The 16349-nt window shown below is 53.9% G+C and overlaps 2 protein-coding genes across 4 annotated transcripts in view; one reads left to right on the top strand and one right to left on the bottom strand.

Annotated features, from left to right (window-relative positions):
• OTOF (otoferlin) overlaps positions 1-7566 on the top strand; it is an 89630-nt gene extending 82064 nt beyond the window's left edge. The window contains exons 39-45 of the mRNA XM_086325940.1: positions 405-547; positions 941-1029; positions 2635-2733; positions 2894-3135; positions 3427-3605; positions 3691-3791; positions 6582-7566. Of these exons, the coding sequence (XP_086182066.1) occupies positions 405-547; positions 941-1029; positions 2635-2733; positions 2894-3135; positions 3427-3605; positions 3691-3791; positions 6582-6762 (1034 nt within the window). The 3' untranslated portion in view covers positions 6763-7566. The remainder of the gene's footprint in view (positions 1-404; positions 548-940; positions 1030-2634; positions 2734-2893; positions 3136-3426; positions 3606-3690; positions 3792-6581) is intronic.
• A 441-nt stretch (positions 7567-8007) lies between these two features.
• DRC1 (dynein regulatory complex subunit 1) overlaps positions 8008-16349 on the bottom strand; it is a 38427-nt gene continuing 30085 nt past the window's right edge. For all 3 annotated transcript variants that reach the window (XM_086325938.1, XM_086325939.1, XM_086325937.1), the window contains 7 exons: positions 15633-15745; positions 14186-14275; positions 13606-13692; positions 11076-11224; positions 9864-10007; positions 9388-9490; positions 8008-8258 (listed from right to left, as the gene is read on the bottom strand). In XM_086325938.1, the coding sequence (XP_086182064.1) occupies positions 8202-8258; positions 9388-9490; positions 9864-10007; positions 11076-11224; positions 13606-13692; positions 14186-14275; positions 15633-15745 (743 nt within the window). In that variant the 3' untranslated portion in view covers positions 8008-8201. The remainder of the gene's footprint in view (positions 8259-9387; positions 9491-9863; positions 10008-11075; positions 11225-13605; positions 13693-14185; positions 14276-15632; positions 15746-16349) is intronic.

Below are 16349 nucleotides of genomic sequence, written 5' to 3'. Positions count from 1 at the left end.
TACAAGGCAGAGTGAGGGCAGTGTAGACCCAGGTTGTTCTGGCCCTCCCCACCCTTTTGCCCTTGTGGCCCTTCATGGAGAACCAGCAAATGTCTCTGCTGGAAGCTTGTGCCACCCACCTTCAAGGTGCTGGACAGGATGTAGGTTCTTCTCTTCCCTGACCTCGCAGCCCAGCGGGATTCTCGGGTCAGTTTCCCCCCAAGCAGGGAAAACCCAAGGACACAGACCCATCCGGGGCCCATGAGGCACCTGAGAGCTTGGGCTGTTGTTACATCTCCCTCTGAGCCTCAGTTTCCCCATCAGTAGACCGGAGAAGGGGCCTCTGTATGCCCTTGAGCCCCTGGCCCAGCACAGGTCTCTTGTTCTGCTGAGCCCACATATGAGCTGACCTCCGGCACCCACAGGGCAGAGGAAGCCCACAGAAGAGCACGTGGCACTGCTGGCCCTGAGACACTGGGAGGACATCCCCCGCGTGGGCTGCCGCCTGGTGCCCGAACATGTGGAGACACGGCCGCTGCTCAACCCCGACAAGCCGGGCATCGAACAGGTGACTGGCCTGAGTCTGACGTTCTTTGGTATTTGGGATCAGTCCCAGCCTGAATCCATAAAAAGAGATCTCCATGCTATTTGCTGCTTCCCCCAAAGTATTGGGTGCCCCATACACACACACACACACACACACACACACACATTACACCCTTCGCTGTAACTACCAGGGCTCGTGTCTTGGCTTTGAGTGAGAATCACATCACCTCTGGTGGAAACCTAGGGTAATCTCCCTCAGAAGCTGCAATTGGCTGTTGTTGACATCATAGGGATTGCTGGCATCCAAGAATGAAAACTGATGCGTCCTGCCAGAACAAAGGTTGGGAGGGAGAGGAGACCTGGCCTTGCTGGGTAGAGGAAGGAGTCACAAGACGTGCCACACCCCCTTCCTCAGGGCCGCCTGGAGCTGTGGGTGGACATGTTTCCCATGGACATGCCGTCCCCCGGGACACCTCTGGACATCTCCCCTCGGAAGCCCAAGAAGTGAGCTGCTCGGGGCCAGCGCCCTTCCCTCCCGGCTCCCCAACGCATCCTTTCTGTAGGAGCCTCCAGGCCCAGGTCACCTTAGTCAGTCCCACGTGGCCTTGTTGGGGGAACAGAGCACCCCACGAAGAGGGCTGTGGGGCCTGCCCTGGGGAGGTCCCCTTGCTGAGGCAAGGGGTCGCACCCCCACTGTGTGGCCAGCAAGGGCCATGAGTTCACACTGACACCCTCCCCGAAGCCTCTGTCCTCACAGACCCACTCCTCCACGGGCACGCACTCGCAGGCAGCATCCTCCCTGGGTTCCCCCACACACATCCACAAGACGCAGAACCGCTGAGAGCTGCTCTGCCCCCCTGATAAAAGTGGTTCCCACTCGAGGCTGTCATTCAGCTCTGCCAAGTTTTATTTAAAACTGATGAGATGTGCAGGGGTGAGTGCCCAGAATGGGCGGGAGGGTGGGAGAGTAGCCAGAACGCTGGATCATGAGCCAAGCCATCTGTCTCTGTTAGTTGACACTGGCCAGGTCACTTTTTCCTCCATGGTCCTCAGTTTTCCCATCTGTAAAGTGGCTGGACCAAGCCACTGCCAGCACTGGACTCGGTGCCTGCAATCAGGGCCCCACATTTCCATTTCACACTGGACCCCACCAATCATATAGCCCATTCTGCCTGGTGGGCTTTCTCAGGTGGCACAGTGATAAAGAATCTGCCTGCCAACGCAGAAGATGTGGGTTCGATCCCTGCGTCGGGAAGATCCCCTGGAGAAGGAAATAGCTACCCACTCCAGTATTCTTGCCTGGGAAATCCCATGGATAGAGGAGCCTGGAGGGCTACAGTCCACGAGGTTCCAAAAGAGTCTGATATGACTTAGCGACTAAACAAAACCAACTAATTCTGCCTGGCACAGGCTCTAGGTAGGACCCTGAGTGTGCTGTTCCATGGCTCGCCACCAGGGGACACCCCAACCCGCTGTGTCTCCAGGACTTGCAGTCCAGGGGCGTTTAGTCCAGCACAGGCCATTGCAGTCGATTTTTAGAGGTTGACTACCTCATTTATCATGACAATTCACTTCAAGAGGAAAATGCCCTTGGGGGGCAAGGGTGTAAAGGAAATCAGATTCCAGGGTGATCCACTGCCAGCTGCTGGGCTTAAATGTACATTTCTGTTAGAGCTGGAAAGGAGCTTCAGGCCTCTGGGAAGGAGGGAATTCCTGACTCTGCATGCCTCGATTCAGCCACGCCCCGAGCAGCCGGCCCCTGCCCCTCCCTGGGCAGCCTCCCTGAGACCTGAGTCAGCTCCCCACCCGCCTGCCTCATCCAGGAGGACTGTACTCTGGGCCCTGGCCTTCTAGCCCAGCTGGCTCTCCCCGCCACCCCGCCCAGTCTGGCTTTTCTCTCAGTAGCCATGATGGCTGGGTGACCTCCTCTGACCCTGGGCCCACGTCTCCTCAACCCCTCAGCTTCTCCCCACATCGACTCTCAGCCCCAGCCTGGCCCAGGCCCCATGCCCATCCCAAGTCCCCAGGACTTGTCCCAGTCACCTCATCTCCAACCCCAGCCTGGTAACCCCCATCCCCACACCTCTAATCAGCCCCTAACCCACCCAGGTACGAGCTGAGGGTCATCGTGTGGAACACGGATGAGGTGGTCTTGGAAGATGACGACTTCTTCACTGGGGAGAAGTCCAGCGACATTTTCGTGCGGGGGTGGGTGAGAGGTCCCCTGGATGGGAAGGGGGCCGAGCTGGGTAAGCCCACCTTCCCGGAAGGCAGGAGAGGAGGGAGAGGACGGCGAGGAGTGGGGGTGCTGTGGGTGGAGAGAGGCCTCTGGGGAGGTGGCTGAAGGGCCACAGGTGATGACCCACAGGTGGCTGAAGGGCCAGCAGGAGGACAAGCAGGACACAGACGTCCACTACCACTCCCTCACGGGCGAGGGCAACTTCAACTGGCGCTACCTGTTCCCCTTCGACTACCTGGCTGCCGAGGAGAAGATAGTCATCTCCAAGAAGGAGTCCATGTTCTCCTGGGACGAGACCGAATACAAGATCCCTGCACGGCTCACCCTGCAGATCTGGGACGCCGACCACTTCTCTGCCGACGACTTCCTGGGTGTGGGGCTGGGACCAGAGCAGTGAGAGGTCCCCTGGGTGGGAGGGGGCCTGAGCTGGGTAAGCCCACCTTCCTGGAAGGCAGGAGAGGAGGGAGAGGATGGGGGGGCGGGGGAGGGGGAGGCAGTGCTGTGGGTGGAGACAGTCCCCACCCCGGGTGTGGTCTCGGGTCTGGAGCAGGTGATGCTCCAGTGGAGGTGGGGGAGGGGGAGGCAGAGGCAGGGTGAGCCCAGCCCAGGGAACCCAGTGTCAGCTGGACCCAGTGTAGGAACTGACTCTCAGGTCGTCACAGGGGCCATCGAGCTGGACCTGAATCGCTTCCCTCGGGGCGCGAAAACGGCCAAGCAGTGCACCATGGAGATGGCCACGGGGGAGGTGGATGTGCCCCTGGTTTCCATCTTCAAGCAGAAGCGCGTCAAAGGCTGGTGGCCCCTCCTAGCCCGCAATGAGAATGACGAGTTTGAGCTCACGGTGGGCCTCACCACTGCTGGCCAGGGGGCAGGGGAGGGCCTGGCCTCTTTCCCGGGCACCAGCATCATTCTGTTCCTCTCTGCAGGGCAAAGTGGAAGCAGAGTTGCATCTACTCACCGCTGAGGAGGCGGAAAAGAATCCCGTGGGCCTGGCCCGCAATGAACCTGATCCCCTAGAGAAACCCAAGTGAGTGCCCTGCGTGCCAGTCCCCTGCTAAATTGGTCCCTGGGGGCACAGGAACAAGAAGGAGGTGCCAGAACCTCTGGTCTTCTTGCCCCCACTCTGTGGGCACCTCTGCCCTCTCTGAGCCTTCCTGGGCCACAGCCTCATTGCAGGAGAGCCTCCTCCCTCCTCCCCTTCCTCCCCAGGATCCACCTCCCCACTCTGAGGCCAGAACACGGGCTATAGTACAGGGAAGGCCCTGTTGAGCTGAGTTGAATGCTCTTCCTACTTTTTGACAGGGGCTTCCCGGGTAGCTCAACTGGTAAAGAATCCGCCTGCAATGCAGAAGACTCTGGTTCAATTCCTGGGTTGGGAAGTTCCCCTAGACAAGGGATAGGCTACCCACTCCAGTATTCTTGGGCTTCCTTGGTGGCTCAGATGGTAAAGAATCTGCCCACAATGTGGGAGACCTAGGTTCGATCCCTGGTTTCGGAAGATCCCCGGAGGAGGGAATGGCAACCCACTCCAGTATTCTTGCCTGGAGAATCCCCATGGACAAAGGGGCCTGGTGGGCTACAGTCCTTAGGGTCACAAAGAGTGGGTGACTGAGTGACTAAGACTAGTGGCTAAGACTAGACTGAGTGACTAAGCACACAGTCTTTGACAAAGGCAAACAGCTGCAGTGGTGGGCTTTGGGGCCCCAGGCAGCCTTAATGGCTGGGGACGGGCGGCACCTGGAACTGTGTGCGCAGCTGAGAGCCACTTTCATTTTGGCCAGGGGCCCTCGCCACACCCCAGCCCTCATCCTCCGTGTCCTTCCTCAGTGCTCCCTCTGCTCCTGTCGCTGCTCTAACCAGCCTGATACAAGCTTCATCTGGTTCTTGAACCCTCTCAAGTCTGCCCACCACTTCGTGTGATACATGCATCACTGGCTGCTTCTCCTCCTCGCCCTTTTCCTCTACTCTGTGCCTGGCTGCCTGGTCAAGAAGATCCTTGGGGTCTGAGCCCAAAGCCTCCTGAGTCTCATACCCTCCCTTCCTCCTGGACCTAGGGCTATGAGCTGGCCAGCATGTGGCACACCCTCACACAAACACACACACACACGAGTGCACACATAAGGACAGCGCAGACAGCAACTTTGAAGCTTTCAAGTGGTATCCTAGACTCAGAACTGCAAATGACTGTCTTGCATGTTTACATATGAGGCCAGAGAGGAAAAGGAACTTATCCAAGGCCACCGCCTAGCAAATCAGGGTAGAGCTAGGACTCAGCCTTGGTTTTCAAATGGCCCATCCAGTGTCCTTTACACAATACCACCTCTTCTCCCAGCGACATCCTGGTCAGAATCGAACCCAGTTCCATTGGCAGAAAGCAGCTGAGTTATGGACAGGAAAGGGGAAAGGCTTTGACTGAGATCAGCCATCCAGCCCTGAAGAGATTCTACCAGCATCCTCCTCCCAACCCGAGCCCTTTCCTGCCCTGCATGGCAGTGAGTAGCTCCACAGCATTCAGTCATCTTGGTAACCAGCCTATGGGGAGCTCGGCTTGGTGCCAAAACTTCTCACGCATTTTCACATCACCCTTTCACCAACCCCAGAGGTGGGGTCTGCTATTAACCCCATGGTACAAGTGAGGAATCCGAGGCTCTAAGACATGCCTCACTTGCCTGTCACCACTGGGACTGGAAACCGGGTGCCCTTGCCCACAACCCCCGGCCTGCAGCCCTGCCTGCACTGATTGGCTCTGGAGGGTGAGGTCTACATCCCCCAGGAGCAGGAAGAGTTTGAAGAAGCATGTTCAGTACTTTGACTTTCTATCTGGACATTTTATAGAATCTATTGTTCTTGTCACACGGTCAACAGAATGTAAGCTCAACAAGCCATCTTTTGGCTGGGTGGCCCTAGAGAAGGTAGAGTAATGATCCAGCCCTGACGCTGGGCAGGTCAGGGTGAGGGTGGCGTGTACCCCGCCCTGGGGATCCTCAGACCCCTGGCAGGGCTTGGTGGGGACAGAGGCCTAAAGGGGGAACAGGTTGGAAACACAAACCTCACTGTGAACACACAGCAAGTGCTAGACCATCCACAATGAACAGCTCAGTAGGGGAGCTTCCTATTGTAATAACCAGAACTGCCTGCAGCCCTGCAACAGCCTCCTCCAGCACTGACCTGCCCTCACTCCAAGTGTAGGGTCGAGGGGTAGCTGCCCAGCTGCCAAAAATGCCATCTAGGCCTCGGGAGGAGCTGGGACAAGTGCCGTTCTCTGCAAAGAGAAGGGGAATACAGGCAGCATTTGCTGGAGCTAAGTTCAGTTCAGTTCGGTCGCTCAGTGGTGTCTGACTCTTTGTTATCCCATGGACGGCAGCACGCCAGTCCTCCCTGTCCATCACCAACTCCCAGAGTTTACTCAAACTTATATCCATTGAGGCAGTGATGCCATCCAACCATCTCATCCTCTGTCGTCCCCTTCTCCTCCCTCCTTCAATCTTTCCCAGCATCAGGGTCTTTTCCAATGAGTCAGTTCTTCATATCAGGTGGCCAAAGTATGGAGTTTCAGCTTCAGCATCAGTCCTTCCAATGAATATGCAGGACTGATTTTCTTTAGGATGGACTGTTTGGATCTCCTAGCTGTTCAAGGGACTCTCAAGAGTCTTCTCCAAGAGCACAGCTGGAGCTGAGATGGGCTCAAACCCTGCCTCCAGCACTCAGTACTCTGGGGACTGGGACCGTGAAGGGGGCCCTCTTGGGGTCTAGAAGGGCTGTGGGGACGGGGTGTCTTGGAGGTGCCACCCCCCTGACCGAGGCTCTCCCTCCCCAGCCGGCCCGACACCGCCTTCGTCTGGTTCCTCAACCCCCTCAAGTCCATCAAGTACCTCATCTGCACGCGGTACAAGTGGCTCATCATCAAGATCGTGTTGGCGCTGCTGGGACTGCTCATGCTGGCGCTCTTCCTCTACAGCCTCCCCGGTTACATGGTCAAGAAGCTCTTGGGGGCGTGAAGGCCCTGGGGGCCCTCCCTACGGCTCCCCTCCTGGGCCTGCACATTTGCCCCGCCTCTGGCACAGAGGCCTCCAGTCCCAGGGGCCTTCCTCCTGCTGGCTGGGCCGGTGACAACAGCCCCCCCACCCTCCCTGCCTGTCCACCCCACCCCAAGCCTACTGCTGACTCGGTCCTGCCCGTCATGTCCCTACCTGCAGGGTGGGGAGTGTGGGAAACTGCGAGAGCCTGCCCCACCTGCCCGAGGAAGCCACCCGAAATCCTCCCCAGGCCTTCCAGCAGAGCACTAAAGCTTTAATGAAATTAACTGAGAATCGAATCATGTCATGGGCTGTGCCCAGGGCTTTAAAAAGAATCAATGAGCAAGCAGCATCACCCTCCCCATCCCTAGATATAATCTTGTGAGGGCACCTGCCATCTTGACCTTGCAGAAGTGATCCCAGATCCCTTCCACGAATCCTGCCAGGCGGCTGCTTCCCCGGGCCACTCCACTCTATCCAGGCAGCCGCAGGCTGGATGCACAAGCCCAGTCCCCGTCCAGCCTGCGGGTTCTGATGGCCTCCCAGTGCTTCCTTTGCCCGGACTAGCCCTTGCAAGCCAGCACGCCTGCAGTGAACCCTGTACCCCACCCACCTGCCTGGCCCCTGATGGGCTCACCCTTTCAGTCCTCCGGGGGCTGCCTGGAGTTTGCACTTGAAGGGCTGCCCACCTCCCGCCCCCACCGCCTGTGTGAGCTGAGTTTCTCTTGGCTGCTTTTCCTCTCTTGAGTGGTGATTTTTCTCTTAATAAAAGAAATCAAACCCTGAGCTGACAAGTCTGCAGTGGGTCAGGTGGGGTGACTGTGGGGGAGGGGTGCACAGGGTCGGCTGGCAAGCTCAGCCCAGGCTGGGCCCCTTTGGAGTGGGAGGCCTTGTGAACCAGGGTTCAAGGTGGGCCTCAGGTACAGGGCTGCCTGCCCAGGCTGCCCCAGGAGGAATGTCACACCACACCCCAGGGTCACAGCCTGGTGGACCCAGGGGCCCCAAAAGCTCACTAAAGCACTCTTAGTGACAGTCTGAAGGCATAGACCCTGAAATGGCCCAAAGCCCCCAGGTACCACCTGTTCCTGGAAGCAAGAAGGGAGCCCTGAGCCACAGTCTCGGCCTGCAGCTGCACGCCTGTTCTCAAATCAGTCTGAAGCCAGGGACAAAGTCCCCTCATGACACAGAGATGTCAGGTGGGGATTGCTCTTTAAAGCGATTCAGACACAACTTTTTAAGACTTTAATCAGGACTGTGGAATCCGGTAACTCCTCTCAGTGCCTTATTTCAACAGGCCTGACAACAACAGTTCTGGAAAATGCAGGGAGTGGGCCCGGGGAAGCCCCCAGGGGATGCTGCCTCCCACACCAAGAGTGATACCAGGGTCGGCCCTACCGAGACAGGCTTTTCGAGATCTGGCTCTATTTTGTGGGGACCCGGAACACCTGAGTCGGAGGAACTTGCAGTTCAGAGTTTATCTGGAAAAGAAAGAGTAATGGTCATTACCCTTCCCCCAGGGTCCACCTCCCAAGAGGCCTCCAAATCTCTAGGAGTACTTCCCCAAAGACTTCCTTCCGTCTCCTGGGCCAGCCTGCATGCACCCTGCCTTCCTCAGAAGCTGAGTCCTGGGCTCCCTGTCTGACTTCTGCTCCAGCACACCAGCCTCTGGTAATGCTCTTAACCTTCCCTTCTGATCCACTTTCTAAAACCCTAACTTCCCCACTTCACCTGCCCATCTGGCCTCGTTCTTCCACGCTCTTCCCCAGCCTTTTGTCCACTGTAGTGTCGAAGGAAGGGTGGCCCCTTATGGTTCCCAAATGACTGAGTCCTGTCTTGGGCCAAGAGGCCATTGTGATCCCCGGGCTCATCACATGCCCTGCTCTGGTGTGGCCGGGGGCCTGAGACCCCCACAGGCCACACATCCCCAGGGCCTGGCATGTGGCTAGCCTTAGTTGATGACTCAGGAGGTATGCCCAGCCCAGTGTTACACCCTTAAGTGCCACATGAAGGATCCCACAGGAGCAGAGCAGAGCCAGCAGCTGTGCTGCCAATGGGCTCTTCCCAGTGGAGCAGACCGTGAGATCCCGTCTCCTGCTAAGACACGGGGAAGTCACCCCAGCTGTCCCTGGAGCAGGTCTGGGTAGGGGGCTGGGGGAAACATCTGCCTCGGTTGGAGTCCCCTTTCCAGGTGTCACATCCCAGGCCAGACCCCAGGGGCTGGCAGAGCAGGAAGAGCCCGAGCTCTGGGCAAGCGACAGAGGCTCTGTGGTTTGATCCTCCTTTTTGTGAAGGGGGGAGAATCACTCCCGCCCTGTCCACCTCACAGACCAGCTGTTAGGACCAAAGAAGGAAATTCCTGTGGAAGGGCTCTGTAAGCTGTGAGGCCAGCACCGGGTGGATCACTGCCTTGCAGAGCCATCCAACAAGCATCTGGTGCCAAAAAGTGTATGGGCGTCAAAGTGACACTAAGATAGCCCGCACCTCGAAGCTGCCTTGCCTCTGGAGGTGGTGGGGAGGGGACGCCTGACCTCTTCCAGCGTCTCCGCCAGTCCCACTGCTGCCCCCTGCCCAGCGCCCCAGTGTCCTGCCTCCCCTCCTGGGACCCACCTTGGTGTCCAGATACTGCTGCAGCAGCTGCTGCAGCTCTGTGTTCTGCCTCTCCAGGGAACTGTTTTCTATCAGCAGCTCAGCCCTCTGGGTTAGGACGAGGCTTTGGGCAGAAAAATTAGAGGCCCGTTGAATCCTCCTCCATTCTCAGTCAAGTCGGAGCCAGGATCTCTGCCCTTCTACTCCAGTTGGAGGTGAATGAGGACCCCAGAAGCCTCACCCACCAGGGCAGCCCTCCAGCCCTGAAGGAGCCAGGCCACCCGGAACAAAACAGGGAGGGTGAAGCCGGAGGGTTCGATCCCCCAACACTACATGGCCCCCCACCTGAGTTGCCAAAAGCAGCTTTACTCTCCAAGAGTTCCTGGGACAGGGAGGCAGCAAAGGTGGCCGCTCCAAGCAGGGCACTTCTCCTACCTGCCTGCCCTGGGCCTGCCCTACCTGCCCTCCTCCTCCTGAGCCATGGCATACACACTCACTGGTATTTCTCCAAGGCTGTATACAGAGCATCCCAGAGGTTCAGGGTGGTGGCAGGGATAACCGTAGTCAGGGCCTCCCAGTACTCGGAGTCCTTTGAGTCATCTCGCACAGCTTTCAGCAACTTCACTGGCACCCAAAAGTCCCTGAAGGTCAAAAGCACTGGTATCATTCCCCTCAGCCTGGTGTCACCAGGGCCCCCAAGCAGTGCCCCTCACAGACTTACTGTCACCTTCATCCGATCATGGAAGCACCTCAGAAACAACACCTGCTTATCCATCAAGGTTCCTGATTCTCGGTGATGTTGTCACCGTTATGAAGGAGTGTCATCCACTCCCTTCCTCTCCGTCAGTTTACATCACTGGCTCTATAGCTCACTATTATGTCCATTTCTTCCAAGGATGCTGCCAAGGCAGCTCTTAAAATCTGTTATCTCCTCTCCACACCACCCCCCCTCCCCAGGATAGCCTTCATCCAAGCTATCCCCTCCCACCTGGACAAACCTTCCCACTACGGTCCCTGAATCAGGCATCAGTCGGCCGCCAAAGTCATCTTTCTAAAATGCAAGTCTGCTCCTGGCTCCCTCATGGCTTAAGATCATTTTCTGGCTCCGATCCACCAAAGGGTAAAGACCAAGACCTTGGGGAATTTGGATAAGGTTCTCAAGATCCAGCCTGGCTCCTCTACCCAAGCCAGTCCCACTCCCCAGACCCTTGACCCTCCAGTCATACTGCTCTGTCATGATTCTTGAAGCAGGTCTTTCCCTGCACTGTGACATCCTGAAATGTCCTCCCCCCAGCTCTGTCCACCCAGGAAAACCCAGTTCTGCTGCAGTCTCCTCCTAAAACCCTCTCTGATGTCTCAGATGAAGGTGACCACTTCCCCTCTGAGCAGCCTGACACCTCCATGTGCTTTGACCACTGTTCTGATCACAAAGTATTCTCCCCACAAGGCCTATACACAGTAGTCCCCAACAGGTGTTCGTTAAATAAATGAATGATGAATGGAAACATGCAAATCTCTTCTGTATCTATTTCTTTCATTGCAATGTCCATGGATTCCTCTCACCCCCCCTTCCGGACATCCTTCTACTCACTTCCCCAAGTTCTGGCTCAGCAGCCTCTTCTCCCCTCCTTGTATCTGCTGGGCCCCCATCCCATCCAGCTCCCCTCTCCACCCATTTCTCAGGTAAGCCCTCCAGCACCACAGCCCACCTAGGCTTCCTCAGACTCATGACAAAGGCCTCCAGAATCTTGAGAACGTCGTTGGGGTGGATGAGCTTGGGAGAAGGAGGGGGCTCCTTCTCCTGTGACTTCCCATCCACAAGGCTCCTCTCCTTCTCTGCTCTGAGATCCAGTGGCTCCTGTAGTGGGGACACAGATGCCAGGAACCAGTGTGGACAAAGATGCAAGGGGAACTATGGTTGGAGGCATGCAAGCATGAATGTATGAAGACAGCTAGAAAGAGGAAAAATGGAGAAAATGTTTACAGAAAGTTACAGAAGTTTTGGAAAAGAAAGATGCAGACATTCACACAAAGAAAGAGATAATGAAGGAAAAGAGTGGAGAAGAAGGAAGATGAGACCAGAAAGAGGCAAACAGGGAGCTTCACTACAGTGATAACGGGGGAATCCCCTGGTGGTCTAGTGGTTAGGACTCAGCACTCTCACTACAGGGGCCTGAGTTCAATCCCTAGTTGGGGAACTAAGATCATGCATGCTGGGCAGTGCAACCAAATTAAACACACACACATACACACACACACCAGTGATAACATTCTAGTTTGGTATCCAGTTCACAGGTGTTCATTTTATTGATATGTATAAAGCTTACATGATATAAATATCCTCTTGATTCATAGCACAAATTAAATTTCAATCTTTTAATTTTAAAAAGTCCTTCTACTCCTGCTGTACAGTTCATTCAGTTTACTTCCCACCAGTAAACCAACATTATCAGTTTCTTATATATTCTTCCAAAGAAATACAAATCCATATAAGCACACACTTTGGAGAAGGCAATGGTAACCCACTCCAGTACTCTTGCCTGAAAAATCCCATGGATGGAGGAGCCTGGCAGGCTGCAGTCCATGGGGTCGCTAAGAGTCGGACACGACTGAGCGACTTCACTTTCACTTTTCGCTTTCCTGCATTGGAGGAGGAAATGGCAACCCACTCCAGTGTTCTTGCCTGGAGAATCCCAGGGACGGCAGGGCCTGGTGGGCTGCCGTCTATGGGGTCGCACAGAGTCGGACACGACTGAAGCGACTTAGCAGCAGCAGCAGCAAGCACACACTTTCACTTTTCCTTCCCATTTTTACATGAATGATATTCTACTACGTACATAGTAGAGTTTCACATACCAACAAACCTTAGAGAGCTTTTCACATAAATACCTAAAGAACTTCATTGTTCTTTTTCACAGCTGCATAGTATTCCATTGTATAGATGCAGCATATATTAATCAATTCTTTAAGGATGGAAATCTGGATCGTTTCCAATCTTCTGTCATTTCAAACAATGCCGTGATGAATAAGCTATGATAAACACCATTTCAACTGTATTGAGTACATCAATAGGATAAAATCTTAGAAGAGGAGCACAGGCTAAAGTATACTATACGGTTTTACAGTTGATCCTGCCAAGCTGTCCGCCACAGAGGCTGCAACGATTTACACTCACACCAGTAAACTATGAACATGCCTGTTTCTCAAACCTCAGCCATCACTATCTGCTATCCAACTTATGGATTTTTGCCAACCTGACAAGTGAAAATTGAATTTGAGCACTTTTAATTTGCATTTCTCTAAATATAAGAAAGCCTGATTATATTTTCATATGCTTTAAAGTTATTTGTATGTCTCTTTTAAAAGGTGTTTGATCATATCCCTTGTCTGTTCCACTGAGTGGATGTTTTTCTTATTGGTTTATGAGCGTTCTTTATATATTGAAATTAGCCCTTGTCTGTGATATGAATTAAAAATATTTCCCCCTCCTGTCATCTATATCTTAACTTTGCTTATATCGATTTTTGATCTACAGAACTTTCTTTTTGATGCAGCCAGTTTGCCCTTATTTTTTCTTACGGCTTCTCAGTTTTGTCCCCTCACCCAACTCTTTCTGGATACTCATACTCACTGTGACACTAAAAATACTAAAAGCCTTTTTTAATTCCTGTTTTTAATTTTTATATTAATATTAAAATTTTACAAATTTGTAACATGATGACTTCCTCAAAATAGTCAATTATGATCAAGATAGTTATTAAAAATGGGCCTTGCTTTGCAAGAAAGTATTATGAATCAAAATATTCAGAACTTGGTGAGCTCAGGTCTCATGTGGCTGAGGCCTGGCTTTGAAGGAAGGTCCTGGAAAAGACCCCTTGGGCCTCAGTGTTAAGAACAGGATCTAGCTAGCCTTCCCTTTACAAATACAAAAAGTAACAACGCCAAGGGAAGTGCTAAAATCAGCTTTGATACAAAATCCCCACTACTTCTCCCTAGTGTGAAGGTGCTAGTCGCTCAGTCATGTCCAACTCTTTGCAACCCCATGCTCTGTAGCCCACTAGGCTCCTCTGTCCACAGGATTCTCCAGGCAAGAATACTGGAGTAGGCTGCCATTTCCTTCTCCAGGGGATCTTTCCAAATCACAAGTATTATTCAAAGGTGGCAGTGCCCTCTGGGGATTCCAGGAGAATTTTGAATGCTCTTTTTTTTTTTTTTTTTTTTTATTACACTTCACCTTACCTGGCTGGAAGGTGAATGATGAGTTTGGTATTTGAGGAAGAAGTTAACCAGTTTATACAAGTCATCCTCATTTTCAATTCCAAGGGCCTGAGGAAAAAATAGAATGACTGCATCAAATACCACATTAAGAAGTCCCTCAGCTCCCAAGAGCAGGGGCTGGCTCCCCTCAGCCTCCCTGGTGCCTACCATGACCCAGAGAACAGGCCTTTCAACACCGGAAAGCACAGTGAGTGCGGACACGTACCTCAGAACAGAGAAACAACGCTCAGAACAGCCCCATACAGGCCTGGTGGGCAGGAGCATGCTAAAGGGGGCTGAACACACCTCTGAGTTTAGGGGTAAAGGGGAGAACCTGCGGCTGACAGCTAGGGGCTGGCAGAGGAAGGGATGAGATGGGAGTCACCAACGCAACTCTGAGGCCGATTCTTGGCATGGAGAGTAGGTAAAGGGAGGGATATGACAGTGAGCTGGGGAAGCCCTGGGAGCCTAGCAGCTATTCCAGGGCTGAGGCAGTGCTGGAAAACCCAGGGGGCTGTGTTACACTGGAACCCCCAACCCACTCAGCCTGAGAGGCACTCACCGAGAAGACGGCGTCCAGTCTCAGCAGGTAACACTCGTTCTTCTCCAGGGGCAGGAGTAGGCTCAGCAACTTGCTCTCTATGAGGAAACCCTGAGGAGAAGGGAGACGACATCTCCAGTAGGAGACGGGGTTCAGGACAAGTCCTGCAGCCCGTCCCCCTCCGGGCAATGAGCCAGGGACAACTCCTCAGAGCAGAAAGAACCCCAGGGCCGAAACATCGGGCAGCTGCCAGGCACCCCAGAGGAAGGCCTTCCCGGGAAGCCTAAAAGTCCTTCTCAGGGACGAAGCCGGTCCTCATGATGGACTGAGGTGTCCTCAGAAGGCGCTGACTCACCTGGCCTACAGACCGCAGGGGCAAACACCTGAGCTCCCCACCACAGTCCAGACCTGATCCAGTCCCATTCCCTCCCGCCCATGTCACTTCACCCAAATGCTAGTCCCCAGACTCAATGGACATGAGTTTGAGCAAGCTCTGGGAGATGGTGAAGGACAGGGAAGCCTGGCATACTGTGGTCCGTGGGGTTGCAAAGAGTTGAACACAACTGAGAGACTGAACAAGAGTCCCCAGACATCTCCAGGACACAGCAGTGAGTGCTGATCTGGAGGGGAGGAAGGCTGGAGAGAGATGGAGACACCGGAACAGAACCCAGTATCCGTCAATTGGGGCAGAGAGGGGAGAAGACTGGGTGCACCCCCGGAGTGGGAGCAACGCCTGGGGGAGCGCTCCTTGGACAGGAGACTACAGGCAGCAAGCTGGCGGACGGAGCAGAGTGTCGGTCAACTTCCTCCTTCATCGGGAGCTGCCCTCAGTGGCAGGAGATCCCCCTCGTGCCCAAGAACTGTCCCAAGTGGACTGGTGCCTGACAATCTTCGTACCACTTCTTTCCCATCTCAGAAACGAAGACCTAAGTAAACAGCAATTCTGTTTGGGTACCATCGGACTTCTAGCTGAACCAGCTCCAACGAGATTGTTACACCAATTCCAGTGGGTTTTTTAACATGAGTGAAGACATCTTAGGCCTAATACCCTCAAAGTAATTGCAAACTCAGCTCCCAGAGAAAGGCCACCATAGGTTGTGGCCACCCTACTGTCAGATGGATGCAAGGGGGCAAGACTGGGACCCTTTCTCTTGCAGATGAGCATATTTAAGCATTAAAAAAAAAAATGAATTAGCAGGGGTCCCTTGCTGGCATGGACCCACCTTGCTGACCCACAAAGGGAGGACCCCTTGGCCAGCCAGGCCAGCCAGGCCAGCTCTGGAGCATGACAGCTTCTCTACAACCCCATGAAGCCCAGAGCGGGGGGTCCCCCCACAACAGCACCATCCTGTGGGCAGGTCCTCTGCTGCCTCCAGGCCACCTCTGGCCTATCCAGTGTCGTCCAAGGCGGCATTTGAGAAGCAAGGGCAGAAAGTCACAAAGCCTCCCGCCAGGTGCCCAGCCTCACCGACTCGTCACACAGGAGCATCAAGATCTTGCGGGTCGTTCTTGCTGAAACTTGCTTTGGCAGGTCCAGGTAAGTCTCTGATTCCGAGCTGTCCTCATCTGCCCCCTCCTTTTCTGCGAAGGGACATAAAAGAGACAGAAAGAGAAGGTGATTCCTCAGCCTGGTTCACTGTGAGGGACAGTCAAACCACTTTCCTTGTGAAAATGTATACCTTCAAAGGCCTCTTCAAGGCACTAAAGTCACTTTAGCTGATGAAAACCTATTATGTTGGGGGAAAAAAAATGGGAGGGTTGGGGTTGAAATAAGAGATTATCTGGAGAATTCTGGTGCTCCTGGCCAGCCTATAATGCCTCACTCTTCCCAACTGTATCTACCTGGAAATGTCACACCAAAATCCAGCCTTGACCAGGAAGTGGGAGAGAAACCGTGAACCTGTTTATTCTTAGAGATCGATCTAACACATCCACTCTATGGTTTCCAACCCTGCGGCAGTTTAGAAACCGTCAATGAAAATGTAGGGAAAGCAGCTGCTTCACAGAATAACAAGAGCAGCTGAGCCAAAATTTTTCTTCACTAAAATTTACAAATGTTAAGTTTAAAGCTATACATTCCTTGTCTGAAAACAGTACTAAAAACCATGGTACTACCCAGATTTTACCACTTGCTCAAAAGGTAAAATGAGATAATACACATGAAAAGATTTTGAAAAGTGCAAGA

This window comes from Bos grunniens, chromosome 11 (assembly GCF_055505025.1).
Source record: "Bos grunniens cultivar Pamir isolate PY7600 chromosome 11, Bosgru_T2T1.0, whole genome shotgun sequence".
NCBI lineage: Eukaryota > Metazoa > Chordata > Mammalia > Artiodactyla > Bovidae > Bos > Bos grunniens.
Note: the sequence above shows the minus strand (reverse complement) of the source record. Positions and strands in the feature narration are given on the sequence as shown.